The 12,691-nt window shown below is 46.7% G+C and overlaps 2 protein-coding genes across 2 annotated transcripts; both read right to left on the bottom strand.

Annotated features, from left to right (window-relative positions):
* Window positions 1-5,253: 5,253 nt before the first annotated feature.
* On the bottom strand, window positions 5,254-5,863 carry H6S33_011074 (uncharacterized protein; the record flags this gene model as incomplete). The annotated part of the gene is made up of 5 exons (XM_044842463.1): window positions 5,254-5,289; window positions 5,360-5,435; window positions 5,501-5,510; window positions 5,615-5,663; window positions 5,729-5,863. The coding sequence occupies 5 exons, from the start codon at window positions 5,861-5,863 to the stop codon at window positions 5,254-5,256; spliced, it is 306 nt and encodes a 101-aa protein (XP_044697004.1).
* Window positions 5,864-10,356: 4,493 nt separating this feature from the next.
* H6S33_011073 (uncharacterized protein) lies at window positions 10,357-10,635 on the bottom strand (the record flags this gene model as incomplete). Its single annotated transcript, XM_044842462.1, has 1 exon — window positions 10,357-10,635. One exon carries the CDS (start codon window positions 10,633-10,635, stop codon window positions 10,357-10,359), a length of 279 nt encoding a protein of 92 aa, XP_044697003.1.
* Window positions 10,636-12,691: the final 2,056 nt, after the last annotated feature.

Here is a 12,691-nt window from a genome sequence, read left to right as displayed (position 1 = left end):
GCTCGAAAATTGTCGTAATCTCATCTTAATTTCACCCTTTTTAACCTACACAAAAAAGGAACTTTGAAACGGCAAGCAGAAGCAGGTTACGAATTTTCGTGAAACCAGCGATTCCCATCGACTGTCCTACATTTGAGGGTATATATGAAACTATGTACCTCTATAACTACCCTGAGCTGCAGCCCGTCAATTTGAAACAAAACCCACATATACATATTCATGCAACCAATCTCTATGCAAAGTGAAAAACCAGCATCATAGTCTTATGGAGGTTTTTGTATCCAACAGGAAAAGCGGTCAGAGTTCAAGAACCGGAAAACCAACAAAGCAGCACGTTTAAACTCCCACCACTCTAGATAGAGACAAAGAAAGGGAGCAAGTAACGTTCTTCTTAAGGCAACAGACAAGCTAGAACTGTCTTGTCGAGCCGTCATATTCAACAGCCAATGCTGGGCAGAATATTCCAACTGACAAGAAAGCACCACGTTTACACTCCCGGGATGGATATCCCTCAGAATAAAGTGACAACCTAGAACCATCTTGTCTCGGATGAATCATGTTCAACAGCAAAAGCTGTGCCAAACGAAGTTCTTCTGAGATACAAGAGAGCACCACGTTTCGACTCTTGCCACAATAACGGCTGGCCAGAGAAAAGATAACAACCCTCGAAATAAAGTGACAACCTAGCACCCATCTTGTCTTCAGAATCATCAGGCTTGTACGACAAAGTCGCAAAAGAACGAGAATTCAACCAGACAAGACAGAGCCACGTCTCAACTAAAAACACAAATCCCCCGATTATACAACCTAGTGGTAGACCACGTGGTTGACGGAAGATGAGATTGTGACAGCCTACAACCGATCTTGTGAATCGAGAAAAGAATACGCACGGAAGCGGATGCAAGCTTTATCAACAAGAAAAGAGTGGTTCGTCGGTGTGGCTTTGCAGGATGGACGGTAGCTTACCACCCACCTTGTCGTAAAGAAGTGGGAGTAACACAAGTCCGTTCCCGCTCTTTGCGACAGGATGGGGGCACTCTTCGAAGAATTCATTGATGTCCGCCCCTTGTAGAGTTGAGATGAGCGGGAAGAGACATCGGTCATTTGGAGGAGTGATACCTGCTTGAGTGATGTGTAGTGCTTCTGTGTTGACGGTTAGCAGACTGTGATGGTAATGGCGGTCGGTGAGGTGAAATCGGTGCGGGGTTGAAATGGGCAAATGTGTGAAGCGAGAATAGTTTATTGTGTGAGATACAAAAAAAAAAAAAAAGGGAAGAGAAGAGAAGAGAACTTACGAGGTGGATTTATGAATCCTTCCTTTTGCTAGCATGGAGCAGACTCGAAGCAATTAATATTGTTGCGAGAATTGACCAAACTCAGTTTTGGTGATGGAAAGTGTGGAGGATGTCGAGGAGTAAAAAAACAGGGAGTGGGGAAGAAGGATGCAAAGAATGGAGGGGTAGATGACAGGAGAAGAGAACAGGTGGCATTCTTAAACATGGCGGGGCCACCGAAAGTGAAAGTTCCAAGCCTGGACCCGCGCTCCCGCACAGATGCGGTTGTGCGGTTATTGCAGACTTGACTGAGAGCGGAACAGAAGAGAAAATTTTCATCAGAGACACATTGACAGACTGGGCCAGTGGACGTCGGAGGATATCTGGCTGTAGAGGACGAACACGCCCCCCTATGTGACAGAACACTGTTACATAACCTTCTGAATGGCCGCCCTCTTCCGCTTGATTACGTTTCGAAAGACAATTGCCTGAGAACAACATTGATATCATAGTAGAGGTGACATGGTTGATTGAGATAAAGCTAGACTACCTCCGATTCCCATCTCCGGTGTCACTGGTAAATCTCTCCGCCTACCGGAGACTCGCAACACAGGTTCGTAGACTGACCGCCGGCTCCCTACCATGGCGTCCTGTACCGATTGAACAGTGATTAGTATAGTAGAACGGCAGTCGGGTATAAGGTAAGTTATAACTAAAAGGACTGCTCTAGGTCGGGAATAACTCGCGTGATTGTGGCCGGAATGTCAAGGTGACACCTCCGCCGGGATATATAAGCGGGAATGTAAACACCGCACATATGAATTCCTGCAGGAGAAGACCAAAGTTCTACAAAGGTAGTCATGAGGGTGTGAGAGTCGGGGAAGGCGAAAGCTGTCAATCTTACGGATACATCACCGCTCACGCTCCTCCGATCCATACTGCAGTGAGTATTACGGGGCTCCAGGTCTATGACACAGAGGATCGGCCGGAGGAGTGATTTCAACCCTTAGTTAGGGTGCTCATTAAGATATCACGGGCTCACGCGGCGGGCTGCGGGTGGAGCGGATCATAAAAGTGTAAACACCGTGGTCCATTTACTCAGCCGGCGACCTGTCGTGGACACCTCCGCTGAACGGGAGCGTGAGCAGGAAACCAATTCAAATCAAAATCCCCAAAGGAGTTCACCATTTACAATACTCTCTTCAGGCTGCTCTTATATCTTTGCACCTTCTGAGATATTTAAGTAAATGGTGGGTGGGTTAGGGTTCACCGGAGAAGCAATAATTCCATGTCAAGGGACAGAACACACCACTGGGTAGTTCCACCCCCGACGCTCGTACTGGTGGAGAAAGGAAAGCAGCAAGCTTCCTTTTTCCGGCTTCTAGTCACTTTAACCATTTGTTAACTTTCACTAATTGCCAGTATACTAATAATCGACGGTATGACAATAGTTCCGAAATCTACGAGTATCGAGTGATTTCAACAGCCTGTATATATATATTCCGTCCCCTCGAGCGTTGTGCCATGAAGAATATTACATCATTGCTAGAACAAGAGTTATATACAGGAATGATCTCAGGAGATCTAGTGAACAGCCTACCACCCATCTTTTCAGAACTTATAAAATCAAGACAAAGCTCACGCTTGCTAGATATGGGCAAGATACTAAGAAGACGAGGGCACGCATATCTGCAGGCTCCACCCCTAGAGAACTGGTAGATACTATGCCTAGAACCGGAACCCAATTTCTCTCGCATGCGCCAATGTTTATTATTTGTGCAAATTGGCCCACTGAAAGGTGCGGCCTGCCATCCATCTTGTCAGAGCGTTCAAAATCATCGCGAAGTTCGCGCCTCCTCTGATTTCGATACAGTGCTGACTAGACGAGGGCACGCCCCCAAACTCCCCACCAAGTGGATAGATACCATTCCCCACGAGCTCCAGCTTTTGAAGTGCGCTAATGAGCACCACTGGAATATGCAGCCTACCACTCCTCTTGTCAAAACTTTCAAATCAGCACGAAGCTCACGCTTGTTCCGATTTCGACAAAGCGCTGAGCAGACGAGGGTACGCCCTCAAGCTCAATCCCACACGATTGCTGGACAATATGCCTAGAACCCAAGCCCACAAATAAATGTCTTTGATGCTTCATCGCGCCTGAATTGCACAAACGTACACAACAAGAAATTACAGCCCATCACCCATCTTGTCCACCATGTTGAATATCCTGCGAGGCTAGCACGCATCAAATATTCCCCAAGAGGGACAAGATAGGAGCATGCTTAAGTTGACTCTTACGGTACTACGGAACACCGAATATATGAAAGATGAATCAGAAAATGAGTTTCTCTTAACCCTCTAGTGCCACTATCTTAGAACACGTCATGTAAAATGAAAACAGAATTAATTCTCATACCTTTTATCTCATTGATAATCCTAGAGACTACGGCCTACCGCCCATCCTGTCCCGATGTTGAATCTGCTGCGCGGCTAAGGCGCAATGATAAGAGTCATCCATCAGACAAGACAGGGGCACGCTTAATCTTCACGGGCATGAGTGGATGGTTAAGCCCAATTATAACATGATTGTGTTCCAGAACTATGCCATTCGTCAGAATACTTCACAAAAAGAGAAAAGGAAGGAAAGATAAAATTTCCATAGCTTTTTCACACTACTAATATGATCGCACGGCGTATCATCCACGTTGTCACGAACTTGAGCTACCGGGTTATCACTTGATCAGTATTCAGGATTATTTACCCCATGCTCCCGATGAAGGGAGAATATAAGCGGTAGTCTGTGAACGTGAATAAATATTAGTAAAACTCAGATTTTCTCAGGACAGGGGAGATAACCTACATTGTCGAACAAAAACACTTCATGAAGATATTTCTCTGTATTCTGTACTAGTGTATAATCCACCATCGACCACCTTGTTAATCTCCCTCTGGAGATGGAAGTGGCTTTTAGCCGGAGGGCGAACAACAAGAGATCAGCACGCGCCATGGTGGATTAATTGAGAATGAAAGCGGGGCAGGGGTTGGAAAGGTCAGGAAATGAGCGGGATTTTTCGGAGGTGCCCAACCTTCTGAGTGAAAAGGTGGAGAAAAGAGATTCTTGAGAGGAAGATGGGAAGACTGAAGGATGAATTTCGACGTCGGTTTATAATTGTGAAAAGGAAGGAAAAATGGAAAGGGCGACAGGGGACTTGGAGGCAACTTGGCCAGTGTGTGCGTCATGAGACTAGAGGGCGGCAGGAAGTTTTGCAGAGACAGTCACATTACAACTTCACTGCGGCACACAATGGCTGTAGAAGGACAATCGCGGAGCCAGAGCTGAAACTAGCTCACATTTGACTAGCTTAATATCGACAAAACACCACCTGGAGAATCATTTCTGGAAGAGCCTCACTCCCGGAAACCATCATTTGTGAAAAAGCAATATCCCTTTGTGAAATTAAATTAATTGTCCTTGGTGTTCTTGCGTATAACATGCTTAAATTAGCATAGTGTTATCTTTATAGACAGGGCGAAAGTGACATACAAATTGGCATGAAAGAAGAAAGGGTTATTACACTGCTGTTCTGCCATTTTAAAGAGAGCGGAGAGATTGGTATAAAACACGCAGGAAAAGGATAGACAGCATGGAAAATAAAGCTTTGAGAAACAAGATATATACGATAACTTCTACGTGGTCTGATCTGAGTGATTACCTCCTAGCAAAGCTCGAATTTACAAGGAAGATTAAGGAAAATCGATGATTATTTTGCGTGAACAGAAGTGACATAAAGCAGCTCCTAACTACGCAGTGCAAATATCCCATCGACTGTATTTCCAAACTGCTGACGCCCCCACAGCCACAGGGCAGCCTGCCGTCCATCATGTCAATACCTGATTCCATTATACCACTGACAGCACGATGCAATGCAATATCGAAATTATAGCGGTGCGCTCCCTTTATAGTCTGAGACAGAAAACATCAGGCAGCTGGGTCAGATCCGGGGAGATCTTTCAGCTTATGACTTGGTGGGTTAGCTCGGATCAGAGGAAGAGTGAGGAACAACTTATCTACCCACACCACGTACGTTAGAACACCTGGTACATTCGGAAAGCCTGCCATCCGCCATGTCCAGGCCCAATTCCACGATCCCAGAAAAGTCTCTTTGCAAGGTGATTAACGTGATGAGGGAATGCTCCCGGTAGATGTCGGAGTAGGAATCACAGACCTCCCGCTGTCTATGGTGTCAACATAACAATCCTGGGCTCTCATAAGATGCCCGATAAAGTCACGCTGACATGAAGGCAGCACGCCCTCCAATGAAGGTCGAAGCAGAACGCACAAGCCTTCCGCAACGCACGAGCTGGGGTAAAATCAGGATACGTGTGCATCTACATCGTTTGAGTTAGTTCGGTCTCTTCGTCTTAGTATACGTAAAGTAGAGAGAGGAGGGTACAATGCGCGGTATCGCTAGAGAAGTGGAACAGCCGCCGTATGCCCAGTGGTAGCATTCTGGTGGCTCGCGTTTAGGGTAATTACCGACACCAAGTCTAACTACCCCAGACATGAACACGCCCTCCACGATGAGCATATGGGACGAGGTTAGGAAGGAAGAGGTGAGAGAAGGGCAGAAGGGAAGCACAGAGAAGATGCAGAGTTACAAGGTGAGAATGAAACGCAGAAGCCGAACAGCCTGCGCCGTGTCATGTCAGTGTTTCTGCCTGAACGTAATCTAGCGATTACACATCGGAGAGTGATACACCTGACAAGACATGAGCACGCTTTCCGCTCCCTGCGTGATACATGCCGTGTGTGATGATAAGTGAAAGGGAGGAGATGTGAGACAGATTATTGGGGGGGGGGGGGGAAGGACAAGATGAGACTTCGAGAGAGGAAAACGGGAACAAAGCAAACAAAAGAACAATCTACTCCACATCTTGTCGAGCACGAGACCACGGTCTGGCAGTGCCACTGCCTGTTTCCGCTTCCACCGCGACAGAACATGAGCACATGTCCAATTCCACCTGAGATGAATATTGAGAGTGAGGCGAGGGGAGGAGGCAGAGGAAGAGAGATGGTGGTAGTTAAGACAGAAAAATGCTAAGACACTCACACACTTGTTAACCATAACTCGACGGCACATGCCGCGCAAATTGAGGATAGCCCTCTAACCACGTTATAGATTTTGGTGACAGAATACACAACAACGACACTGGTTTTTTTTTCTTTACCGATTTCTCGTTCAAGCTCTACCCATACTCCTTTCGGACGTCACTATTTTATTCTCCGGAAAAACAGGATTAAGGTTAGCAATTGACAAAACCGCCGGTGGTGTGAATGATATGGCATTTTCTACTCCTCGCAATCGCCCGAGCCCTTGAGCGGTATCTTCGGATAGTTTTGTCTCTTGGAGCCTGTGAGAGGTCGCGTGCATGCTTGTTGTATTCCATACATATACTATGTAGAGCTTCTTGTCGGTTGCCTTGATATGGGGTAAGACGCTGGTTTAGTTCAAACCTGTCCACCGAATGGAGCTGGGGAATATGGGCGATGCACCCGGTCGAGTATGCAACTCTTTGTCGAGCTTTCTAGTTTAAAATACCTTGTGGACCTCGGAACACGGATCACGACTGGGGCGGGGGAGAGCGCTGGAGGCGGGCGCTAGGTTTGTCTTTAAAACCCTTCCTACATTAATGTTGGAGAAACTTTTCCGGCTCGGTATGTACTTATGATACAAACGAAGTTCTCCATCTACCTCAAGATAGCGTGTATATATATCGGGGCAAATAACATTATATTACCTCAGAACCCTATAGTATGGTTTGCTTGGTGTGTAACGCGCAGGAAACAATCCGGCTCAGAAGGGGAAACCAAACTAAAGCAATGCAAAACCGAGATCTATTTGGACCTCTATTCTGATTCCCAAAGATGTGGATACTAGTACTGTTTTTTCATCATCTGGTAGGATAGGTCACCTCCGTGTGATGTGATAATGATCTTTGTTGTGGAGAAATATCGCTGGATACGGGTGTCTGAGACATTAGGTGTTACTTATTAGTGTGCTAAGGATATTAACTCCGCGGATACAAAAATCACCTCTAGAAAAGGAGACTTACCCACTGTCAAAGGCAAACTCCTCTCCTCGGAGATAATGGGAAAGGAAATCCTACCTTTAAAGCCAGCCACCTCCGATACCTCCGCGATTGCCAAATACCGGGGGCACTGCCTGCCACCAGTCTTGTTATCGTTCCAAACAATCCCCGATTACGGAAAGAGGCAGAATTGAAAAAGAATAAGGGCACGCCTGTCGCTGGTATCTAATATGTACTGCCTTTAATGCTGCGAACCTACTCGCCCTCTGATTGGCCAAGAGCGGAACCTAACCCTGACCTCTGCGTGGCAACGGGCGTGGCAACGGGCTCTCCCAAAATGCCACCCCCAAATGCCACGGAATGTCAAATTTATACTGGGGGGTATTGCGCACTATTATCAAAATAAAAAAAGATCCCAAGCGGTACGTTTTGGGTGGTTATAGTATCTCTTCTTTCATACACCAAAAAAGTACAAAAAGTACTGTGCGGTTCCGGGACGAACTGGCACTACCCCCACCCCTGGGTCGAACCCTGGCCTTCTGTGATCGAAAGCAGGGCTAAACCTCGCGGTGTTCTTTGGCGAGGGTTAACCGTTGAACCACTCGCCCATGTGTGTTGGTGGCTAGAAATGTTATTTGTGCGCCAAGGATGGTTGGCTAGTAATCTGCACACCAGCAGGTACCGGGCACTCCCGGAACCAATCGAAAACCCACCTGCGAATTTTAAACTGAAGTCTCCTCGTTCCCCTAAGTAAATTACGAGCCCATAATTACGATCCAGCCTACTGCCCATTCTGTACACCTTCAACAAGTCTTCACAGGTGCGAAGGTCCCTGGAAGTGTACAGAACAGGAGCACGCCGCCTTCCCACTCCCGACGATGTCACTGTAGCTCAGCAGAAAGTTCTGTACTGCCTACAGCCCATGTTGTCAGAAAATGGATCCCTACAGCTCAAGATGAGTTCTTGAGGGAATATATTTTATGACAACACAGGGGCACGCCCATTTCCATCTTTGGTCCCCCAGATATCGCACAGGCAACTATCTCACACAGCCTACCACCCATGTTGTAAACCAAGAACCTCATGCAGTTGATTCAACTTACACCTCGCGTGTAGATTTACAGCACAGTGGCACGCTAATCCCACAGGAGAGAGACAGGATGGTACTGCCCCCCGCCCAGGTTGTGTGCTGCTCTCGAACGATGCGACGACAAAGTCAAGCGCAATAAAAAACCCAGGGGCACGCCATCACCATATCTGAGAGAGAGACTAACTCAATGCTGCCTACCGCCTATATCGCTACTAGGACATCTTAAGTCGCGAGGAAATTAAGAGGGCGATGATAACAATACGAGGGCACGCCCACTTGCTCTTAGACATATATTAAAGGGGACAGGAAGATTCTGTCTGCCACCCAAGTTGTACACATACACATCGAGTGATGCTTAGCACCGGTTCAATACAATATGGAAAACCCAGGGGTACGCCATCAAAGTGTCAAAGAGAAGAGAACTCAATGCCGACTATGCCCATCCTGTTTCCGCAACATGACTAGTGCCGAGGTACGACAACTAACGTACCGGAAACAATACAGGGGCACGCCCATAGTGCTCTGCCGCTCGTGATGTATATATGGGACAAGGAAGAAGAGGATACTGCCTACCGCCCAGTTAGTCACACTGTCCACCAACTCCATGATACAAGAGAAGAAAGGTCCAATATGACTAACACAGGGGCACGCCTATCGTTGAACTAGATAGAATCCAGCAGAGCACGAAGGCAGCCTACACTCCATTTCGTAGAGATATCTAGGATGCAGGAAGCCGAAGCTATGCAGGACCTAAGATACTCTATGAAACGGGGGCACACTGCTTGTGGTGGATGTGTTCCTGGTGTATAGTTAGTAAGGGCTCAGAATGAGTGGGATGAGGGGATGGATGGAACTTTGGTAGGATGCGCGAACATGTGGGTGAAAATTATGATGTGACTGCTACCAAAAAATGTTAGTAAAAGAAAATAGAGAAAAAAGAAAATAGAGAAAAAAGAAAAGAAGGAGAGATAAGGGTAAGCGAAACAGCCGTGGATAGAGAGCTTTCCTTTTTATGTTGGGAATCTTTGTTGGTTGTATGAGGAGGTGAGATGGAGAGATCGAGAAGAACGAGGGGAGGGTGGGAGCATTGGTTTTTGTAAGTAGGTTTGTGGGAAGGGGAGAGTTTTCCAACGCGGGGATTTATGATGTGAACCCCAAGGTCCACTGCACCTTTGGGTCTTTCAATGTGTACCGGCCCCAGGTCCGCCAGAACCCAAGATATTGTCAGACAAGCCACAATGGGTCCAGTGCGATAACACGGGGTTTATGTGGGTAAAGATGAGTGAGGTTGACTCTTCATCCCTTAGCCATTGCCAATCTTCAGCTGAATCATGCTAGCTCATTCTCAAAAAACAGGATAATGCTTATCTCCATGAAAATCACATCGGACATGACCCAAGATTATCTCACATAACGCCTCACCATCTCTCCAAACAGTCAAACATATTCTCGCATCCTTCTTCTTCCGCGCATGAGGACATTTTAACTATCCGATCAGCTTCTGTTCAGCACCTCCGCTCACCTCCTACTATCCAAGGCCTCACACGCACCGCGGCAACACGGAAGGAAACGTACTCTTTCGCAGTATTTCTCCCGCTATTCCGGACATGACCATGGTCACTTCCGCCTCGCCTGTACTCCTTGCACAGGAACAACGGTCGAGAGCTTGTATAAAAGAGATAGCTAGATCGCCCATTTCTTGATGTTTTTCCCTCTCCCCTCTTACACCTATCTTTGCCTGGTGCTACATGGACGCTGATCCCGCGCACTACTCCGTCATCAACGGTAATAAGTACCGGCGGTGGCACACCGGGCACTTATTGAACGCCACGCACTGAAAGCAAATGAATACATTTTCACTCGAATCGCAATCTGTCCTGTTCTTAGCGCTGAATAGCACTTTTAAACGGGGTCCGGAGAACCCGGCTCTTCCGCTGGTCTAGAGGTTCTCAGCGAGGAGGTAGCGGTTCCGCCTGAGTACGTCCTCCCGCCGCCTCCGCGCTGTCGGAGGATAGGTGGTGCCTCTTGCGCGCCTGGCTTAGCTGCTGACACCAACACTTCACCAAACACCCGCTGACCCCCGACTGAGAAGGCCGTGGAAGGAAGACCTCCGAGACCGCCCTTCCTTATCTCGGTGGGTAGATTTTGGTGAGATATGTCCGGGAGTAAATCGGAATACATGATGCAACACTCGAAAGGCGGCGATAATCGGTTCTCAGAAGGGGGTGGGGTTTGCCTGAGGAGACAGATACCGCCGCCGGCCACCAAATAATCTAAAGGTTCTTGATTGCGTGGTACCTAAGATCAGGAGGTGCATCACGATGGAGGTGGATGGGGGAGATGGGGGAGACAGACATATTAGTGCGGACACTCTCCGCTGTAACAATATCTGGACGAGTGGTGTCGCCACGCCGTGACTGGAGGTCGGAGGATTCTGGAGATCGGAGGTGTCTGGATGCCGCTGATTAGTGTCATGAGACTACATAACGAAGAGGGTGGTCCTATCAGCAAGAATGAGAGGTGCACTGAGAAGCAGGGAGAGACGGAGGGATCCGGAATGTTTCATCTGTTTAGAGCAGTCCTAGGGGTGTGAATGTTTCATGATTGGAGCTATATGTCCTGGTTATGTGTGTAGATAGATATTCTTGGTCAATATAACACTTGCAAAGGCTCGACCGACATGTTTCCATTCCCACAATGATCTCTAGGGCTATCTGAGGACTTTAAAACTTTCATGGAGGTTCTAGAGATGCGTTCCTCTGGCTTGTAACCCCGTTGCAATTGGTGAGATGACATTCCCGGTCACATCTGCTTCTGTTAATCGAGATATGCGCATTCCCACCTATGGGCATGATGACGAACTGAATAAAGCTCCAGTCCTATAATAAACTAGCCAGCCTTTGTATGCTTAATGCTAACGTTGAGGTAGTATTGAAACACTCTTTAGCGAGCAAGGATCATAGATTATCACTCGGTTCTCAGTTTCAGCATGCAATATTTTCGAAATGATATCGGCGTCCCTAGAGAATATATGAATGTCATACAAGAGTATAGGATATGAGAGAAGCTCAAAATTTATATCTGGGGAGAGTAGGAGAGTGGGAAAAGAAACCACGTCGTCGGAACCGTTTGCTCCAGGAAGTCCTTTTTGGAGTGCCATAGGCATAATGAGTTGTTAAGAAAACATTGGCCTATTCAAAGGATAGAAACAAATATTAACTTCTCTCATTATGGATTCGATTCCCAGGTCGTGGGAGTGACGAAATCCGCTTTTGAGTCCGGGAGTCCGGGACGCCGGCATCACCGAGTATCACTCGATTGAGGAATTACGGAAAAAGAACATTTTCTAAATAAATGTCGGCACCGAAGGAGGATACGCAGACGATGTATGATACACAAGCTTCGGAGATCGTACTATCCTTTTGATATGAAAAGTAAAGTATGAATGCAACGTCGATCGGCGGTGGTCTTTTGCTAGAGGAAAGCTATTTATGAGACATCACCGCCGACGGTAATATAAAAGTGTGGGTTACTATTGTTGACCTCTTCGAAAGATGCTCGTAACTTGTTAAATTGGTATTTGTAAAAGCGGAATAAATTCTGTTTGGCCCCGGGAGACTCGTGGGTCGAGTGATAATCCATGACTACAGTCTAATCGTGGGTTTCCACTTATTTTCCTTCGCGCATGTGTTTAAGTAACAATATATATTCGCCCAATTCAAGACTGACTATAGAAAGATAGAAAAAACGTGAGGTCGGCGGGTATAAAAATATTCAGCCTTGTGATCGATCGTTATATGCTCGGAAATATCGATTGTCTCCGGGATTATTTTAGAACCAACGGCTTGTGAAACAGGGGCGAAGCAAGAAATGATGAGATTAAATGAGAACTAGTTTACGGAGGTGTAGCAACTAGAGGTAGATACATGAAAGCTTTTTAATTGTACAAAGGTAGAGACAAGATGTCCATGTCCTAGGCTGAAAGAACGTGACCGAGGAAACAAGAAGGATTTATTAACACAGGAGGTAAACAGGATACGAGGCTCACACAAACTACTTGCAACTCTCAGGACCTGTACGAAGTAGATAATATAGATCCTGCTGGTCAATCTAGATTCATGAACCCAGTGTATATATATTTCAGTATCAACGTAAGGACAGCCTACGCCTATCTTGTATTCAGTTTTTTAGCACTTAGCTCGAGGTTTCTCGAATTTGTACAAAATCCAAATACAGG

Source organism: Morchella sextelata, assembly GCF_020137385.1.
Source record: "Morchella sextelata strain SCLS chromosome Unknown scls_5, whole genome shotgun sequence".
NCBI classification, from domain to species: Eukaryota; Fungi; Ascomycota; class Pezizomycetes; order Pezizales; family Morchellaceae; genus Morchella; species Morchella sextelata.
Note: the sequence above shows the minus strand (reverse complement) of the source record. Positions and strands in the feature narration are given on the sequence as shown.